The following is a 21653-nucleotide window of genomic DNA, read 5'->3' on the forward strand; positions in this document are numbered from 1 at the left end:
AATCAGAAAACATCCCCACCTTGCTGAATTTACGTTTGTAGTACTTAATACCAAATTTACAAATGTGGCTGTCACTCCATGTTTATATACTCTGGTGTTCAGTGGTAAGTCCTGCACACAGGCGCAGGACACCATGGAATAGCATGGGGCTCATTCTATTTCAGTTCCTTTTTAAAGTCACGTGTGTGAAACACAGCCGTGTACAGTAGCCCAAAGGGTTTACACACCGTAAAAGTCACAGAAAAATAACTTAAGGTTAGCTTTATTGAATTATTTTAAAAGAAACAAGTGAAATGTTGGTTCATTATTAAGATTTCCCAGAAACTTCTTACAGTTTTATAATGGAAAAAAAAAGAATATAATTTTTTGACTCTTGTGCAAAATGAAGTAAATATATTCAGAATTATAAAATTAACACTTTAGTTCAGAAATACTGTTAAGTCTTTGGAATCCGATAGATCCAAGTCTACCATGTTTTCAATGTATATTTTAGACTCTTCACGGAGTTCTTTCTGAATAAGCTTCCTTTCCTGACACTTGAATGAACATTAAAACTCCAGTGTATTTCTTCAACTGTGGTTAACTTATCACAGAGCAAACATCATCCAGGGGCAGGGGTACTAAGGAGAACTCATTTTTCCAATAAATTTATCCTGAAACCATGGTTAAAAAAAAATAAAACAAAAACAAACAAACAAAAAAAGCACATTGCTGAGTTGGGAGTTCAGCAGAGGTACCATTCCACCATTGGAATAAACTGCACAGATTTGTGTTACTCATTTTTTATTGTGTTTTCTTGGAAAGATGATAAAGCCCTTTTTCTTTTAAGTATAAACAGTGCCTTGAGATTTAGTCGCACGAGGATGAAGCATCTTTCCAATAGTGATTTTCTTTAATTGTTAAACTTCCCAGTGTGCTCTCGGGCTATGATGAGCCTCTGAATCCTTCAGTTTTTAAACTTCCCAATGTGCTCACGGGCTATGATCAGCCTCTGGATCTGTGCAGTGCCTTCATAAATCTGAAGGAAAAATACAACTTGGTTTAAACACCTGGACTCATTCGGTATCTCAGACAACAGTCTAAGTTCTACTGTGCAACCAAACTGAAATGTTATTTTATGAGAACAGTTTAAGTCATAAACATTTATTTTACAAACTTGGGAGGCAGGCTTAAAAGATCAAAGAAAATGATGTTTCTATTTCGACATGTTTGGGGAATCTAAGGTTTAGTGTTACAGAGCATTTACTATCTGACTTTTCTGAGCTGTTTTTAGTTATGCCCTTTGTCGCCCTCTGTTCTTACTATTAAGCATGCTGCTAAGGAACTGTGAAAAAAATCAAGATATTGGAGGCTTTGGGCTTTAATTCCTGGTAATGCATCCCATTCCCAATCTAAGCTTCCAATCTCAGCTACTTGTTAATTCACTCCTGGGAGCGAGAGGAATTTGAGATGGCGCAGGGTCTGGGACGGGAGAACTGATATCTCTCCAAAGATTGGTGACTTCAGACAGGATGCAAGCTCGCTGCTCACATCTCCTGTTTAAATAAAAAGGCTGGCCTGTAGGCAGACAAAACTCTGAATAATTACATTTATGTATGGGTGTGTACCACATGCATGCCTGGTCAGGCGTGCGAAGGCCAGAAGAGAGCCCAGGAGCCCCGGAACTGTTGATACAGATGGTTTATGAGCCAACATGTGGGTGCTGGGAAGGGAGTCACACCCCAGACCCCCTGCAAGAGCTGTGAGTGCTCTTGATGCTGAGCTGCCTCTCCAGCCCCTCATTTTCAGGGTGGATAGTGTTAGAATTCTTCAGCATTTCTTTTTCTAGGGCTAATGACACAAGACTTTTCTGTTGTATGATAATTAGGTTCAGAAAAGGCAGACATGGAAAGAAAATGAAAAATACTGGATAATCCCAATGAAAAACAAAACAAACAAAAACTGCTTGCAAGCAACAACCATCAATAACAAAAACTAGACCAGTTGCCCATGTCTTACTCAGGCAGTCCGCCTTGGCCTCTCCAGTGAGAAGATTTGCCAAGGCATCTGCTGGGGGTGTGCAGAACAAGGCAGGGGTGTTAAGAACCATGGGCTATAACTAACCCACGATGGAGAACACGAACATTTCTATCTTTTTTATGAAGCCAGTCTACCTTTATAATCGTCAAATATCACTTCCAAAGGACACATGGCCTTTGACTCTTAAGTATGGTTCAATCAATTAAAAACAAATGCCAGGCAACATTCAAGACAAGACAATTTTAAAAGGCATGCATACTCTTCAGAGGGTAAAAGAGTGCGCACTGTAATTGGTTAAAATCCGAAGACTCAAAGATGGCAGAGTTAGGCAGGTGACACCTGCCTATGCCACTTACTTGGCTAGCCCCTTCCCTCTTAGCAAGCAGCTACACTTAATAAAAACAACATTCTTTTTATGCATCTGACTCATTCCAATCTATAATTATCATTTATTTCACAATGTTTCTTTCTATTTTTTTTTTTTTTAACACGTGTTGTGTAGGTGCATGTGCGCAACCGAATTCACGTGGAACTCACAGGGCAGCTTTTAGGAGTCATTCTCTTTTTACAATGTGGATTCTAGGAATCCAACTCAGGTTGTCAAGCGCCGTGCCAAGGGAGCCACCATTTACCCTCTGAGCCTTAAGCCTGCTATTGTCGTTTAAGATATCCCGTGCCCCCAGGAACAAGACTAGACAGCCTACCTGGTAGATCTTGGCATCCCTCATCAGTTTCTCCACAGGGTATTCTGTGTTGAATCCATAGCCTCCAAAAATCTGCACGGCATCAGCAGCTAACTGATTGGCAATGTCTCCAGCGAAAGCCTTTGCAATGGAGGCATAGTATGTGTTCCGGCGGCCAGAGTCAACCTCCCACGCTGCTCTCTGGTAACTGAGTCTGGCGAGTTCAACCTTCATCGCCATTTCTGCCAGCAGAAATGAAACTGCTTGGTGCTAGATTTAACAGGGAAAACAGGTCAAGGGTAACCATTAGCAGTATTTGGAATATTTTTCTTAAAACTTTCTTGCTTTCTCTTTTTCACTAAATTTGTACTTTCAGAAAAGTTATAGCTAGCTTCCGCTAACAGTAAGACACTCAATACATGAGCACCGTGCAATCGGCAGGGATCTGTAAACTACACAGACCCTAGCCAGATTGGCCAAGTATCCCGCCAAATTCCGTTACCTGTTTCAGGTGACAGACTGATTCTAGCTTTTTCTTTCTTTCTCTTTTGGTTTTCTGAGACAGAGTTTTGCTGTGTACCCTGGCTGTTTTGGAACTCACTGTGTAAACCAGGCTGGCCTCAAACTCAAGACATTTACCTGCTTCTTTTCCACTTTTAAAAAGATGTATTTATGTATTTAACATACATTGGGATTTTGTCTGCATGTGTGTCTGTGTGAGGGTGACAGATCCTCTGCAGCTGGAGTTACAGACAGTTGTGAGCTGTCATGAGGGTGCCGGGAATTGAACCCGGGTCCTTTGGAAGAACAGCCAGTGCTCTTAACCTCTGAGCCTCTCTCTAGGCCCCTCTTTTCTATTTTTAAGACAGTCTTGCTATATAGCTGACATTGATCTTGAACTCACTCAAGACCCACCCACCTTGCTGAAGTTACTGCCTCAGAGAACCTTCCAGACTATGTAGTTCCCATCTTCTGACTTTTGTCCTTTTGAAGACTATTGATTTGTTTTGAAAATTTCTCCTTGATTTGGTTTATCTACTAGTTTCTCATTATTAGAACGTAGTGAATGTGCACAGGTGGTGCTCTTAGTGGCGGCAGCTGAGGGCACATCCTGTCAGAGCCCCCAGGACAGGCCAGCGCAGATGCCTGAGTACTAACACCCACCATGTCTAAATCTCTGCGGAGACTTGTAACACGAGTGTGTGTTTTATCTTTCCAGAGGTAGTTTATACACACAGATGCAAATGTCTCCCATGCTTTTACACACATGCTAGCCTATGAGGATGGTGGTTTCTCATCTAGCTTTTCTTGTCAGCAAATTGTGCACAGTTTTATCGGTGCATGAAGAATTTTCTTAGTTTTTGTAGCTGCACAGACGCCAGCTCTCTTCTTCGACGACTGATCAGTATTTTGGTTATTTCTGTACAATGCTGAGATGAAGAGTAAGTTTGATGATTCACATCATAGCTTAGGGTGTGGCCCATAGTAGGTTCTTTCATTGACTGCTGAAAAGGTTTTATAAAAGCTGCTTCCCTGCAACATATATGTATGACCCATGCTGCCTCTCTGCTTCTGAGTTTGGTAACTCCACCTTATAGGTGTCATTTGGGGACTTAAATGTTGCTCTGTACTCTTTGTAAGTATTTGTTCTATAATGAGCAATCTATCTCCAAAGTAAACGTTCCTGAGGGTAGAAACTGCCAAAGTCTCTCTTCCATACAGAGGAAAGGATCTGTAAGTAAGTGATTATCTGGGTTTAAGTCTTGGTTCTGCCATCTATTAGATGGCCCTGATGTCCTTACATGTCATAAACACAAACGACAGTGCCTACTCCATAGCATGGGGGGGCGGAAGAAAGAAGCCGGGACACGCGGCACACTTGGAACAGAGAAAGCACCCAAAGTGTTTTCATGTAGTAAATATTCAGTGACTGCTAGTTAACTGAGACTAGAGCTAAGGGTTTCTAAGAGAGAGACTCACTCTCACACAGAATGGCTTCCAGTGAGAGAGTAAGGGCCGCACATACAAACCGTGCATGATGTGATGCGGTATCATGGTGTCACAGCGCAGAATGAACCCTGGGGGCAGCTTCATTGAGATCAGTGTGGCAGTGAGTGCAATTCGAGAGGACGGGAAGAGATTAAGGGGAGAGAGCGGCAAAGGACGCTGTGGTTGACACGAGCTCCTACCTGCTTCTCTCGGGAAGCTGCCTGGACTTTGAGACTAAAATGTTAAACAAGAGGGGAATGGAAGAGGGACAGGAAGTGACCTTAGGTTTGGAAATCACCTACAAATGATGAGGAGACATCTTTACATCTTAGCACGGAGCTCAGTTCCGAAGCCAAGGCTAGAAAGAGAACACACCGAAGAGCTAAGAGCAACAGAGTCGGATGAAGCCGGACAGGAAGCCACCTTCCTCCTTTCCAGCTTTACCAGATAAGGGACTGCTATATAAAGGAGTGAGGGAAAGTTACTGCTAACAGAAATAATCACGCAGCCAGGCTGGATGGAATACACGTCTTCCAGCACTCAGGAGGCAAAGATAGGGAGGTGAGTCTCGGTGAGTATGAGACAGCCTGGTCTACATACAGCCCAACCAAGGCTACCAAAAAAGTGTACAGAAGGTACCTTAAATATTAGCCCTTCTTTTTCTTAGAATAATTCATAAGGTGACCAGTTGTGAAGAAAAAAAAATTTTGAGACGGGTTTTTCTGTGTAGCCTTGACTGTCCTGGAACTCATTCTGTAGAGTTTTGAAGTTGCAGAGATCCACCAGCCTCTGACTCTCGAGGGCTGGGATTAAAGGTGTGCACCACCATCTGCCTGGCTGAGAAAAATGTACTCTTACAGGTGATTGTGATGCATTCCCCATTGAGGGATTCTCCCTTAACCTAGAGGCAGGAGGGAGGGCCTAGTCCCTACTCCAAATGACATGACAGATTTAGATGGCCCCTCCTGGAAGGCCTCACCCTCCGGTGGAGTGGGGGGAAGGGATGAGAGGGAGGGAGAGAGGGAACTGGGATCAATATTTAAAATAAGAAAAAATAAACAACAACAACAAAAACCCAACTGATTGTGATGAAACTATAGGATCTTCTTCCAGGCAAAACAGATCATTTTCTTCTTTAAACGTAATTTCTAAATATTTAGATAAAATGAGTGTATTTAAATTTCACCAAAGCAAACACAGTACTAAGATTGCATCCTTAAGAGCTGGGTAGATGGTTGTCAGTAAAATGCTTGCCACATAAGCACAAGACGCTGAGTTCAGATCCCCAGAACCCGTGTGCAAAAGGTACTTACAGAGGTGCCTGACAGGTGTGTTTGCACCAGAGAGGCAGACAGGTAGATCCCTTGAGCTCACTTAAGCTAACTGGGGAGCCCCAGGCCAGTGAGAGACATTGCCTCAACAAAACAAAAACACTAACAGCAGGACCCCAAGGTTGTCCTTGGATCTCCACATAAATGTGCAAATATGTGCACTCACTCATGAGCACGCACACACGCACGCACACACACACACACTCAGAGAGAGTAAAAGATTACCTCTACTAGCAGCTTTCCAAACGTTTTCCTCTCCAGGGCATACTTTGTAGCTTCGTCCAGAGCTCTCTGGGCTAGCCCGACAGCGCCAGCTGCAACCTAGGGTATTAACATTGTGTGATGAAAAAGTTCCCGTTGTCATCAAGCCACACAGTACACCTTAAGATTCTCAGTAGATAAGGGACACAGACAGGAAGTGGCATCACTGCAGCAGGCGAAGAGTATTTGGGTATATTATTTTTTTAATTAAAGGTAATGGCAGGGGCTGGGGATTTGGCTCAGTGGCAGAGTACATGCTTAGCTTCCAGTAGGCCCTGAATTCATCAACACTGCTGTGCAATAATAAACAGCCTCGTTCGAGGCCCAGGCTCACAGCCGTGAGAAAAGTCATTTCTGTGTAACTGGGCCTGCACAGACACATTCTAAGTGAGCCGTAGAGTACGTGGTCATTCACAATCAACAAGAACGATCAAGTTAGGGTGAGCAGACAGCCATTTTATATCCACTAAATTAGCTACCATACAAGCAGCAAAAGAAGTTGAAATGTACATTGTACAAGTAACAATCTCCCCTCCACCACCATTACTAAAAAGTAGAGGCATGTAATGTTAAAATAACCTACTCACTCAAAGCCACACAACAGGTCCTACAGCAGTGATGAACTTACTGTAGGTCTGGTCCTATCGAAAGCCCCCATTGCAATCTTGAAGCCAGCTCCTTCAGCGATCAAGACATTTTCCTTAGGCACTCTGACATCTTCAAAGGAGATTCCTCTCGTATCAGAGCACCGCTGGCCCATGTTTAATTCCTAGCAAGAAGATCATGTACGTAAGAAACGTTTAGGCGTTACGGCACTGTTGCTGCCAATCCTTTGTGACTTTTTGCAGTTACCCAAAGCAGGGGCCACAACACAGGGCCCGCAGTAGCTGTTCCCCGAAACATACCCATCTCTGCTCATCTTGTGTGGCTGTCCTGACGGTACAATGGCAGAGCAGAGCTGTGTGTGTGACACCTTGCTTGTACAAATAAAGCCTGTCTGAAGGTCAGAGAATGGAGCTTGCCACTAGCCAACCATAGAGGTCTGTACTCACAGACAGGAAGTGGGGTAGCTGGGCAGAAGCAGAATATAAACAAGGAGAAACAGGAACTGTCTCTCCTGTCTGCTGAGACACTAAGGAGGTGAGGTGTGGAGGTAGCTTGCTCCTTCTCTCTGATCTCTCAGTATTTTTCCCTACATCTGACTCTGGGTTTTTATTACTCAGACCAATTAAGAACTCCATATACATTCTGATGCCCAATGAGGGGCTTGAACCCACAACCCTGAGATTAAAAGTCTCATTATGTTAGTTAGGTTTTCTGGATATACAGAGATATATTTTAAGTGATTAGGCATTCTTCAGAACCTTTCAAAGACCTTCAGAATATGGCACTTAAAATGGTTTATTAGGATTTTCATTAAAAAAAGAGACAGAACTATTCCTGGCAATACCAATTAAGTCAGAGAGGAATATGACAAAGAAGAAACTCGTTATGGAGTCTGCCTTCGACATGGCAAGGTTAGTCATTTGGGCAAGAAACTGCCCTTGCCTGGACTGTTTGACTGTATGTTATACAAACTGGACATGCGGGACCCTCAGCAAAGTGACTGCTGAACTTGCAAACAAGACGGGTTCCTGCTTCATGGAAGAGTCTGCCAGACAATCTGCAGGACACAGAAAAATGACTGACAAACTGCCAATACAGGCAGGACAGTTTCAAATTCCCTGCTTTGCTGAGGAGTCTGCCAGGCACTCTAGGCCTATAGGCTGAAGATGGATGCCCCAATGTTACAGAGAAACTTTGGGTGACTGTCCAGGCAGTGAGAAGTTTCTGTCAGTTCTAGAGTTTATATACCATCCTTCTGAGGTCTTTGATGGAATTGGAGACAGATAGTTATGGTTATGGTTTTCATTAGTTATGATAAAAGATAAGTTACATGTAAGACTTTAGACTCACAAAGATAGGTGATAGAATATTTTCTTTCAATTTTGCCAAACATTAATGAACTAAATATTCTTAACTATTTTGTTATATCTACTTTAACTATGTTAAACTTTTTTTTATTTAGACAGAAAATGCCCTTCTGTATGCTATGGATATGTTTCTCTTATTGCTTGATGAATGACACTGATTGGCCAGGAAGTATAGGTGGTGCTAGCAGACTAGGAGGATTCTGGGAAGAGGACGGCAGAGGGGAGCAGCTAGGGAGATGCCATGTAGCCGCCTAGGGAGCAGCATGCTGGGACAATATGGGTAAGCCACAGCCTCATGGCAATACACAGTTTAATAGAAATGGTGAATTTTAGAGAGCTAGTCAGTGAGAAGACAAACATTTTATAATTAACAAGTCTCTGTGTGCTTACTTGGGATCAGGTGGGGCAGAAAGTTCCTCCCCAGGCCTGCAAAGACTCACGTGTTTCTAACCCGGTTCTTTCTAGAGACAGGTGCCAGCGCCTGGCCAAGAAGAGTATTTAACAAGCTGGAAACAGGGCCAGCCCGAAGTTCTGTATGACAACCAATCATTATACATGTCTGCAAGCTACCATTTCTCTATCTGTTAAATTATTTTACAGACATGATCCTAGAGCCTGTAATCACTAGCAAAGTGATCTATTGAACAAAATATGGATTTCGCTTTCCTATTTTCTGGGGAGGCATTGATTTACTTTTTATGCTGTGGGGAAGCAGGAGTCTGGCAGTGTATAGAACTGGGTCTTTTACAAGCAAAGTAAATTATAATAATGCATGGTTTGTAAATTAGCAGCAGTGAAAGGTTAGAATATAGAACAAGGTCAGGTCTGGTGGCCCACACCTTTAATCCCAGTGTCAGGAGGCAGAGGCAGGTGGATCTCTGTGAGTGTGAGGCCAGCCTGGTCTACACAGTGAGCCCAGGACAGACGGAACTACAGAGTGAGAACTTGGTCTCAAAAAAACTGAAACACAAAAAAGTCAAAATATTTCTAGTCTAAGATGAGTCTACATCTCATAACACAGAATTTCTAATACAAAGGAAATGTTTTAACTATGTGACTCTCACTCATTTACAAGTGGCTATTTGTTTAAAGTAACATTTTAGGAGCTAAGTAGCTAATAACAAAAGTATCTACACCTCTCACTAGAAAGCAAGTCCCCAGGTATGGAGATTTTTTTTCAGTACCTAACGTACAACCTGCATTCAGTAATAAATATTGACTCCGTTGGAGTCTTCCTAAGTGAGAATGAGAGGCAGTATCAACTGTCATACCAGCTTACTACTGGTGAAGCTCAAGTTGTGAGGGTCTTTCACTTAGCTGAGATGAGACAGACTTAGCCCCGAGTCTGCCAGGAACCATCTCTAAGTGGGAAATCATGATCCCCCCCCCCCACACCAATCTCTGGGGAGAAGTATGACTACCCACAATGCTTACACTATGTTATATGCATGGTGTTAGTCTATCTGCGAAGTGCAGTCTGCCTTCAATATCTTCTCTTAAAAATACAGCATAATATGGCATCAGAAATTGTACAGGTTAAAATCGTTACTAAAAGATACAACGTCACTCAGCCTCTGCTGTTGTAAATCATTTACTTGGACCTTGGTTTCTGTAGTCAGTGAACAGGCTGGAGTAAACAGCATGTGGGGGGCTCAGCCTTCAAACTTCTATGAGCTAAAAGAGAAGTCCCGTCCTTGCCTCCTTTTTTGAGACAGAGTCTCAGCTGGCCTAGAACTTGTGACTCTGCTGCCTCAGCCCCCGAGTACTGGGAATTGAAGGCATGCACTACCTTACCTGGCGGATGTGGTCGGTTATTTGTACACTGTGTGGAGATGTACCACTGTGATTGGTTTAATGAAGAGCTGAATGGCCCACAGCTAGGCAGGAAGGGGTTAGGAGGGACTCTGGGGGACAGAGAGGACTCTGGGAAGAAGAAAGGCAGAGTCACCAGCAGACTCGGAGGAAGTCGGCGGTACAGAACAAAGGAAAGGTAAAAAGCCATGTGGTTGAATGTATATTAAAAGATGTGGGTTAATTTAAGTTATAAGAGTTAGTTAGAGACAAGCCTAAGCTAAGGCTGAATATTCACAATTAATATTAAGTCTCTGTGACATTATTTGGGAGCTTGTTGGAGGGATAGAAAAAGACTCATTACAGGCAGAAGTTATAAACATTTACATACTCAACACATTTCTAAAGAGAGGTGGACACAATAGCAGATTCAATAAACACAGAAAGTTGTCTAAGAAATCTGTTTTACATTAACCATCAATTCAAATCTGTTTTTCCCGTTCAGCCTAAGGAAACCAGCTCCAACATCTGAGGGGGTGATCCTAACCTTCCCTCACAGGGAGGAAGGCAGTTTGCTCAGGTACCCTTCCGGACTCTGGCTTGACTTCCACAATCCCGGCTTTGCTCCCGACCCCCTCATTCATCAACAGTTTTCTTCGGAAATTCCACTCCGCTAAAGCATCTCCTTCCGTCATCATCTGAAGCCACGTTTGTAAGCTCTCAGCAGGACTTCTGATGACACCCATTTCCTTTGTCTTCTACACTCTGTATCTGCAAACATTGAGGCTGGTGTCCAGACACGCCATTGCTTTCTTATTTCACATACCCAACACTAACTGACATCCTCTTGTTTCCAAGGTACAGCTGCTTCTGTTAATGCTGTGGGATGCTGGGTAATCCATTACATCATGTGACTTTAAAGGTCCTAACCAAAGCTTGTGCACGTTCACTGGGAAGGAGAATTCTGAGAATTCTAAACTCTATGGACAGGCATCAATCAATGAAGCTGGGCTTCTGTCCACAGCTACAGCGGTCATGAATGTGTTCTGCACAGAGGACTCATCTTTCAAAATGACTTGAAAGATTTTCAGTGACACATAAACTGTGTTCCCAATATCGTCAAGACACAACTTAAAAGTATTTTCATTAAAGGAAACAAAGAAGAAATTTGATATTTACAGCTGAAATTTCACTTACAGACGCAATTGTTAAGAGAGATGGCGTTTACCTTTTTTCCAATATGTATTCCTGGCGTGTCAGCTTCCACAATGAATCCAGTAAAGGCTTTACTAGGAGGCACTTTAGGATCCGGGTCAGAACGTGCCAATAAAAAATACCTAAGGCACACAAACCCACAACGTTGGCGATATGAATAACACACACTGATTAGTGTCTCAGCTGCCTCCAACACCCCAGCATTACTAACCCCACTTAACAGGAAAGGAAATGAATTTGCACAGATACCCCTTTTCAGCCATCCACTTCTCTACTAATGTGGCATTAACTTTAGGGTGAATGTGAGCCATCAGTAAAAATCCCTTGGGCAAAGACAATCTGAGAGAATGTGTGTGAGGAGCTGGAGTGTTCCCCTCTGAGCCAGTCTGTTTCACAGGACAAGCCATCTGTACAATGCACAGGCAGGGCTCTGGCTGCTGTGACGGGTGGTACCGTATGCAGGGAAGCCGCTGTGTCTCAGTTACTAGGGATATTCACAGGTTTTCACGTAGAAAGATTTCCACAGAAATATTTAGAAATACAGCACAGGAGGGGATAAAGAGAAAGCAAGTTCTGTGACCCCCACATCCAAACTAGGCTTCCTGACAGATTTTTTTTTTTTTTTTTTTTTTTTTGAAAAGGACGGAAAGCCATGCAGCTTGAGTCCAAGCTGAGCCTTGGACTAGTCAGTCCTAGCACTGAAAGAGTGATTGAGTGTTTTATTCTTCCTTAAACAATGAATTAATTTTATGCTGAAAACCCCAGTAATTTATCAGTTTATCACTGGGTATGGTTTTATTTGATAATAGGAAAAGACAAAATTATTTTGTAATTTCATGACTCAGTGAACTTGCCATTCCCAGAAAGAATTATAATCGGGTCTTAAAACAGTGATTTTTCAATTACATTATTATATTTCTCCTAGCTTGTTCAATTGTCATGGCTTTTTTACCTCCTTATTACATGCTGATGTGAGGATACTAAATGATGCTGTCATTAACTGATACTGATCAGGATGCTGAGTTTATATAGTCTGGGCCCATCTAGGGTACTCAGAAGGGACTGGTAAATATTTAGAATAAACATTTCCCTGATTCCTATCCCAGCTCTGATGCCTGTGCACGGTAATTGTGAGCTGCCCATTCCACCATGGTGGAATGTTTTTCCACGCTGCACATCACACATGCACAGTGTAGAACCTTTCCAGAGTCATCTGGGCCGGGTCAGATCTGTAATCCTAGCATTCTGTAGTCTTAAGGCAGGAAGATAGATCATCGTGAGTTTGAGTTCAGACTATGCTCCACAGAGATTTCTAGACTAGCCTGAGCTACAGAGTGAAACTGTGTCAAAAACAAAAACAAAGAATTACCACCCTAATCGTCTACCATAGTTTGGATGAGAACGGTCCCATAGGCTTACATATCTGAATGCTTATTCACCAGGGAGTAGACCTGTTTGAGAAGGGTTAGGAGGTGTGGCCTTATTGGATAAGGTGTGGCCTTGCTGGAGGAAGGGTGTCACCGGGTTTCAGAGCCGATTCCAGGCCCAGGGTCTCCCTTTCTTTCTTCCTGCTGTCTGTAGGTCAGAGTGCGAGGCTTGCAGCTACTGCTCCAACACGATTCCTGTCTGCTCCCCACCGTGGTGGTCATGGACTAACCTTCTAAAAATGTAAGCAAGCCCCCAGTTGAACGCTTTCTTCTGCAAGGGCTGCCTTGCTCATGGTGTCTCTTACCAGCAGCAGAGCAGTGACTAAGACATCCCCCAAACCCTGCCTAAGAAGTCTTCTGTCAAGTACTTACAGTCATGGGTAAGACCCTGCCTTCCAAGGCAAGGCCTACAGGCCCTATACTGGGAAGACTGTCCTTATAATGAGCTACAGTTGTATTTTTCTAACTTTTGTTCATTGGTTCCTAACTGTCCTCCTGAAGTAACCATGGAAGCCTACTCCATTTGCTCTTAGTCAGAAGGTCAGGAAGGTATCTGTCTATCCGTCAGTCTACCATCTGTCTAACTTTGAGTCTCACTGTAGCCTGCACTGGCCTTGAACGTTTCTATCCCTACCTGTCCCCCAAGCACGGGGGCTCAAGGCCTGTGCTACTGTATGTAACTGCTCCTCTTTCCATGAAATATTATTCCAAAATTTAAATTCTAACCGTATTCCAAAACCAGATAAAATGTTTCTAAGCATGTTCTAGATCTAAGCATGTTCCAGAGTCTCCCCCTAACTTGACAGCTCCTGGATGTCCTTTTTGTCAAGACTTGTCTCAACTGCGCTCACCCCGGTTAGTGGTACACATGTTTCCTCAGTCTGAAATCACTGTACTGCTACAGTGCATCTCCGGCCCCTCATCTGCCAATCCCATCAAACTTACAGTTGTTTACTAAACGTTCTTCTTTAACAAATGATCAGATACTTCCTATGTTTATGGGAATGATTTTTCATGTTTAATGGGATTTTTGTCCTTGTGTTAAGACCTATACATTTTGGAAGTTTTAGATGTTACTAACATCAAATACTGCCTGCTTTTGTGCATAAAAAGAAGCTTTTATTGTAATTTTTTGAGATGGTCATGTAGCCCAGACTGGCTTGAACTTGCCAAGTTGCTGAAGATAAACTTGAACTCTTCCTGATTCTTTGCTCCAAGGACTAGAAATATGGGTTTGTTCTTATGACTCAAGTGTTTTGTCATCTAGCTATATATCTACCATCTATCTATCTATCTATCATCCATCTATCTATCTACTTATCTACCTATCTTCTCTCTTCTCTTGTCATCTGTCTATATAAATCTATCAACTATCTATTATCTATATCTATATTCATCATCACCTGTCATCTATCATCTATCTGTCTATCTATCTATCTATCTATCTATCTATCTATCTATCTATCTATCTATCTATCTATCTGAGACAGGGTTTCTCTGTGCACTAGTCCTGGCTATCCTGTAACTCACTGTGTAGACCAGTCTGGCCTTGAACTCATTGAGATCCGCCTGCTTCTGCCTCCTGAGTGCTGGAATTAATGGTGTGCACCACTGCCAGGCTGAGTCAAGCTTTAAGAATGGCTCTGTTGGGGATGGGTACCATGTATAGTGCTGGCCTGGTATTCACAAAGCTCCAGGTTCAACCCCAGAAGCACAAATCCACCGAGAACCAGACATCCTACAAATAGCTTTCTGTTTGCTGAGAGTTTTAGGGTTCCGGGAAGTCCTAGTGTAGGAAATGAGGTGGTGGGACTAAAGTCTAATGGACAGATTAAGTAAGATTAGCTATTTTCACTGCACTTTCCACGCTAGAGTCCTTAAATTGATCTGTAAGAAATAGCTCAGGGGCTTAAAATGGTTACTGAGCCACTGAGTTATTTATAATGTCGGATGAACCTTCCAGCTTCAAAACTCTGGCTTGCTCTACCTGAGAGGCTCAGAAATAAAAGAAAAAGGGAAGAATCAAGAGACAGCAGTTAGGAACCGTACCAGTTTGCCTTCCCTCCGTTGGTTATCCACATCTTCTGGCCATTGATGATATATTCATCACCCTTCTTTTCTGCTCTGGTCTTAATACCAGCCACGTCAGAGCCTGCTGAGGGCTCTGTAACACAGTAGGCCTTGAACATATGGACATAAGGAAATAAACATCACTTGTTGCATTCTGAGTATCTGGTAATAGCGTCACTTTGCTTGTGTGGTGGTGTTAGGGTAGAGCCCAGGTTCTCAAGTGTGGTAAGCAAGTGTTCTACCAGCGAACTGTATCCTAGCAAGAGCCTAACATAGACTAATATAAATGAGTTATAAGAATTGGTTAAAAAACAAGCCTAAGCGGGCTGGGGAGATGGCTCAGAAGCTAGAGCCCTGGCTGCTCGTCCAGAAGTTCAGTTCCCACATGGTGGCTCACAACCTTCTGCAGTGAGATCTATGCCCTCTCCTGGTGTGCAGACACACAAGTGGACAGAGCACTTGTATAAAATAAAACAAAACAGAACAAGCCTAAGTTAAGGCCAAGCCTTCATAACTAATGATAAGTCTCTGTGTCTTTATTTGGGAGCTAGTGGGACAGAGACTCATCATAGTTCTCAGAAAACCAAATAAATTGCTCAAATGTTAAAATATTTAATATGTAAATTAAAATTAGGTAAAGGATATCAATAAATTATAGGAGATATTAAAATATTAGTTATATTTGAAAATTTTATTGAGTTCAACTTTCTATAAACTGATTTGTGTGGATATTCATTGAGTAGCTACCAAGGTTTTCACAGGGTATTAAGCACCTGGACGTGGGAAACCAGCTTCTCTGAGATGATGCTTAAATCAGGTCTCAAGCAGAGAGGCTACTGTGGGAAGGGGAAAGGAGAGCGTGTACTCTGCAGCAGAGGTAACTGTGTGAGATGAGGGTGAGAAACGGGACAGGGCTGCGGACAGAGCCTGGTGTGCACGAGGCCCTGGGTTCGATCCCAGGCCCCACATAAGCTGGGTCCCCTGCCTGTAGACCCAGCCCTGGGAAGACAGGAGCAGGAGGAACAGGCAGAGCCTACTCACACACATCATTGGCTGCTCTGTCATTCTCCCCAAATACTTCTTCTTTTGTTGGTCATTTCCAGCAAGAATCACAGGCATTTGCTACCAAGGAAAATTAATATTAGAACAGCAAACTATTTTATTAGTTATGCAGCCTCAGAAACAGAATTCCACAATATAAAAAAAGAACTGCCTGCCTCCCCGGAGGGAGTAAATTCAGAGAATTGGCATTCACTATGAACTAAAAGGCCAATAAGCAAGAAGACTGCCTTAAGGTGTAGGCAGGCTTGCTGGTGATATACAGGGACTGGCTACAGTTAAGATGCCCGCAGGGTAAATCTAGGATATGACAGGGAGCGTGTGAGCAGACGCTAGGTAGGTAGCAGGCCAACACGGTGGCTTCTGACCGATTCAGCCCTTGCCCTTGTCCCAAGAACTCCCGTGGACGCTGTAGCCAAAGTGCAGTTTCCTCACAAGGACACCCACCTAGAACTCCAGTCCCGGACACAACAGAACCACCATGACCAATCTGTGCACGTGTATCTCCAAGCCAGGCTAGCAAACCTTCCTGACGGTGTTTTGCAGAGTTTAACCTAACTTCACAATTAATGACTCATTAACAGCCCAGGCAAACAAATTAACATTCTATTAAATTATAATTTTACTTAGTTTTACCCACTGAGTCATCTCACAGGGCCCATTGTAAATTGTTTTCTTAGTAACATACCCCCAGCGAGTTTGCTTCAATGGCAGTTTGCACCCCTGTACATCCATACGCCAACTCTTCGGTAATCAAACAAGCATCAAAAGTCCCCAGTCCAAGACCGCCTGCGGCATCACAGTGTGAGCGGAGCATTGGAATGAGAAGAAGTCAGTAAACGTAAACGGAAAATGCCTGCCTTCTGTGCTGGGGAAAGCCTCCCCAAAGCAGACAAATACCATGTCCTCTAAACAGGGAGATAAAGGCGGAAAGCCACTGGCTGACAACAAACATTTTAGACAATGACAGAATTTCCACTTTTTTTTTTTTAAATTTCAGCCCTAAAAATGTGAAGGACGCTTACCACAGTTCTCCGGAATGTGTGCATTGATCAAGCCAAGTTCCCAGGCTCTTTTAATTAGCGGGAACGGGTACTAAAAGGAACAGGAACACAGTGGTACTATACCCAATGGTGGCATGATCTCATAATAGCATAAGACTTTTCTCTCTGCCAGGTGATACCCACTTCTCCGGTCCTGTCATATTCCGCAGCGACTGGGATTATTTCCTCTCTGGCAAACTTCCGAGCTGTTGTTTGAAATTCTTTCTGCTGTTCAGTCAGCTCTAAAGGAAATTATGTTGAGCATATCAAAAAAGAGAAAATCAAGTTGAACGAAGAATCCCCATGAAGTTAGTTAGCATGTGGAGATTTATATTTATCATAAGACACACTTCTGACCCGAGGAAGCAGCTTAAATAAACAAGGCGCACTCTGTCCGCATACAGCAATAAAACATGTTCCAAAGAAGAACATATATGAGTTCCCACAAATAAACTGGTAAAAGCAATGAGAAATTTCTCCAAAATAATATTAACGGCCACACAAAACCCTCTGTGTTACTAACAGGCAACATTCAAACAATCCAGTCACACAAAATAAAAGTAGTTATTGTGAAATTAATGGGATGACTATGTTTTCCGGACACCCAGAGTTAAGTGTGGATTGATAACTGCATTTTTGTAGACCTGTGCTGTCTAGTGTTTCAGTGTGGGTGCACCAGTGTGAGAAACGAGGCTGGAGTGTGGCTCCGGGAGTGACTGCTGCTCCTGTGTGAGGTCCTGGGTCCCACCCCCTCCCCCTCACGTGGGTGGTGGTGTTAAAGGTGGTGTTGTGTACTTCAGGCAATTAGAGTAAGAACCAAAGCCCAGAAGAATGAGCCAGGTGGGGTGGGAACTAAGTCTGAGGAGGGGGCTGGGAGAGCGCTCTTGCTTGCAGCACAGGGACAGGAGAACTTCCGGAGGCATCCTTGGGACCAGGAACCTGCTGGTGTTCACCTGTCTATGCTGTGAGTTATTTCTCCCTGAATAAACATCTATTCGGCCTAATTGTTTCTCCTGATCCTTATTAAACCGCAATGGAAAGGTATCTAGCATTGTGCTGTTTGTTGGCAAACTGCTTTCACACCCACAATAATCTTCAAAGACATCCTGTTGCAGACATTACGTCCACTTTATTCATGAGAACCAGACTGACTGGCCTGATGTGTTATCTGTACTTCGGTCAGAGCCTCACAAGCTCCCTCCTAAATACCTCTCTTCGCAGGCTTCGCCATCTTGCTAGCGCTAATATGTAGGAGTTTGTCTGTAAAGAGCTGAGAATACATAGCAGAGCTATTATCTTCAAATGCCCACTGATCCAATCTGCTGTCTTCATACCATTTGAAAATTCCTTAATTCTGATTAACATGTATGTATGTATGTATGTGTGTGTGTGTGTATATATATATATGTATACACACACACACACACACACACACACACACACACACACCCATTAGCAATAGAAAGCTACCTGGAGGAAAGGTACAAATCTGAAGTAAAAGACCTTTAGGGGGCAAAGGGCACCAAAATAGGATATTTCTCACATATTTTACTTCAGTGTTTCATTTTATAAAAAGGAAAGAAAAATCTTGCTTCTTTTCTTTCTAATACCATATTGCTTCCTGGCCTTGGGTCTGAGAGTGTCAATAATACCATCACACTGTAGCTCAGATAAATCAGGCCAGCTCCCCCCCCCCCCCAACCAGGCTTATTACAGCATCCAGCGTTGAATAGAACAAGTGTTGTGAACAGTGTTTGTAGCCAGGCGTGGTTGCCCGCACCTTTAATCTCAGTCCTAGGGAGGGAGAGGCCAGGGGATATTTGAGAGTTCCAGGCCTGCCTGCCTATCTACAGAGAATTCCAGTCCAGCCAGAAAAAGAAAGTACTTGTTGCATTTAATTTCTAGGTGTGTATTGGTAGATACTCATTTGTTTGAGCTATCCACTTGGGGAGAAGAGGACGGCTACACACAGCCTGTCAACACTGTAGGATGTACAGGTGTGTCCGAAAGCATGACGCAGCGTAACACGTGTGAAGAGCCGCGAACTATCCGTGTGTGGGTGGTGAGTGGCTCCACCCATCGACAGACACCGTGTTTCCAAACATATATTTTTCAAGTCAAAGGACAGGACATAACACATACCAAAATTAAAGCCCAATCCCGGCTCCTGCTTGAGAGACGCCTTCGTGTGTTGGGCTCGCCACTCAAAGTGAGGAAGACTTCTTAGGATCTGGAAAAGATGTGTGTACCGCAAGTAAGTAAGTCTGACAGGCTGAGCATCAGTCAAACGGAAGAATGCTGGCTAGGCCACCCGGGGGACACAGGGAGTAAACACACTGCCCTGATAGACTCAGGACCTGAGATTAACCCGGGAGCCACACGGTGGGAGAAAACTTATTCCCACTGTTGTCCTCCAGCCTCCGCGCACCCTGAGAGTCCCATACAGACATAAATTGTGAAAACCGACCATCCAAAATGAGCACAGCATCTATATGTCACATTCGAGAGCTATGTTTTCATAGTCAGTAACTAAATATTTAAAGTCAATTACAAGCTAGATGGATACCTATCCATGAAGAAAATGTTATTTAATAGTGTTTTATTTTCACTTGTGTGTTTGTCTACATATGCGTAGGATATCTAAAAAGGCCAGAGGAGGGTGTGGGATCCCCTGGAGTTGGAGTTATAGACAGTTGTGAGCCAACCAACATCAGTGCTGGGAAGCAAACCTAGGCCCTATTCATATACTGAAAAACAACAACAAACAAACAAGAAAACAAACCATAATCCGTTGTGTGTGTGTGTGTGTCCCTGAAGGCAGTTTTTTTTTGTTACTGTTACGTTTGTTTTATTTTTAAGACCAGGCCTCCCTGTGTAGCCATAACTGACCTGGTAACTCACTCTGTAGACCAGGCTGGCTGGCCTTGAACCTCCAGAGATCCACCTGCCTCTGCCTCCCAAGTGCAGGGTTAAAGGAGTGTGCCAACACTCCAGGTATTTGTTTTAGGACAAATTCTTTTGAGGTCGTTCAGGATGGCCCCAGCCTGTGGAATCCAGGCTGGCCTTGGCATCCCAATTCTGAGGTTAGATAAAGAACCACTCTACAAAACTAGAGTGGAGCCCACTGCTGGGCTGGTTAAATACTGATATTAGTCATTTAGTTAGAGTAGCTTAACACACAGGCCTCTCATTGGTTGTTCTGGGTGAGTGTGTGTGTGTGTGTGTGTGTGTGTGTGTGTGTGTGTGTGTTGGTATCTTAGTAGAAACTGAGTAAACAACACAGGGTTAAGAAGTTAGTGTTGCAACACTGAATCCAAGTTCTCCAAATGTCAGTCTAGGTCTAGGAACAGTTCCAAGTACACAACTTGTATTCAGACCTGTAAAATAGGGCTCACTAATCCTAGTGGATTTGTGGAGATGAAGGTAGGTAGCAGTGTTTGGAATGAAGGGGAGAAGCTGTGCGCTCTGTGCCAGCCCTGACATAAACAGGCAACATATTCCATGTTCTGAAATTCTAGTCATAATGTTGTGCTTAAATTATTCCTGGCTCTCTGCCAAAAGCAGCAGAATTCCACTTAATGGGACGGTAACTTTAGGTCTCAAATCTGCAACAATAGCACAACTAAATAACGAATTTCTTAGACATTTAAGTCTGGGTTTACAGCAAGCAGTGTGGGAAAACAGATAAAGAAATATGCATTTTATGATTAGTTATGGGGTTGCACTTTCCTTCATTTGCCCTTGGAGGAACCAAGAAGCCTCTTCTAGTTCCGTTGTCAGAATTAAAACTAAAAAAAAAAAAAAACCCTGCAGTTTCTGTCTTCAGAGTCTCTTAACTTACATCGCAATGGTGGGGGAAGGAGGAGAGATCAATCGATACTATAACAGAAACCATTGTAAGTTCTAAAACTACATCTTTTGGGGTCAAAGGCAATTTTAATCCAGTTTTAAGTGGCAGAAACGGAAGTCTTCTACGAATACGTCGATAACAGTTAAGATACTAGTGACTAGAACAGACTTTAGAGGACAAAACGCTGGAGTGTACAGACAGCCTTCGCGAAGGTTCTTCCGTAGGATCTCGTGTGTGTGTGTGAGTGTGTGTGTGTGAGTGTGTGTGTGTGAGCGTGTGTGTGAGTGCATGTGTGTGTGAGTGTGTGTGAGTGTGTGTGTGTGGTGTGTGTGTGTGCGTGTGAGTGTGTGTGTGTGCGTGTGTGCGTGTGTGTGTGTGTTTTGGAAGCGTGCCGGTCCATTACAAAACCGCAGGCGTTCCAAACCTCCCCGGCGGGCAGCGGCCGCGTCCCCAGCCTCCAGCAGGATTAGCTCTGTGCTGTGCACACTCCCAGGATCAGCCAGCCGGTTGGGACCCTAACACCTGCGCACACCCGAAGCCGCAGAGCGACAGTTTTCTGAAGCACCCCCGCCAGAGCAGGGGGCCCCGGGTGCCCCCCGATTCGGGCAGGGAGGACAAGGGAGAGGAGTAGCCGCAGGCCCCCGCGCACCCCCGCGCGCCCCGCTCACCCCGCAGCCTCTGCGGAACGCCGCAGCCATGCTGACTCCTCGCTCGGCCGGGTCCGACCTCCGCACAGCAGGGAGCGCGCGGCCCGGGTCCCGCCCATGGGGGCGGGCGTGGAGCCCGGGGCGGGGCCGCACGGGGCGGGGCCCTGGCGGCAGGGCGGGGTCGCGGCACCGGGCGACGCGTCGGTCTTGGCTTTGGAGGGGCGTGGCCCCGGGGCGTGGCTAGGGCCGCGGATTCGGGGGTGTTAGGAAGATTCTGGGGTCTCCAGCGGTGCCA

The 21653-nt window shown here is 44.0% G+C and overlaps 1 protein-coding gene across 1 annotated transcript; it reads right to left on the minus strand.

The window, feature by feature from the left end:
- Positions 1-249: 249 nt before the first annotated feature.
- Acadm (acyl-CoA dehydrogenase medium chain) lies at positions 250-21437 on the minus strand. The gene is made up of 12 exons (XM_051195631.1): positions 21380-21437; positions 19004-19091; positions 17006-17103; positions 16844-16913; positions 16507-16607; positions 15801-15881; positions 14739-14869; positions 11276-11384; positions 6912-7052; positions 6248-6343; positions 2724-2972; positions 250-1018 (listed from the first exon to the last, which is right to left on the minus strand). Exons 1-12 carry the CDS (start codon positions 21407-21409, stop codon positions 947-949), a joined length of 1266 nt encoding a protein of 421 aa, XP_051051588.1. The 5' UTR covers positions 21410-21437; the 3' UTR covers positions 250-946.
- Between the last annotated feature and the right edge of the window lie 216 nt (positions 21438-21653).

The sequence above is a fragment of the Phodopus roborovskii genome, unplaced genomic scaffold, assembly GCF_943737965.1.
Source record: "Phodopus roborovskii unplaced genomic scaffold, PHOROB, whole genome shotgun sequence".
In the NCBI taxonomy this organism is placed as follows: domain Eukaryota; kingdom Metazoa; phylum Chordata; class Mammalia; order Rodentia; family Cricetidae; genus Phodopus; species Phodopus roborovskii.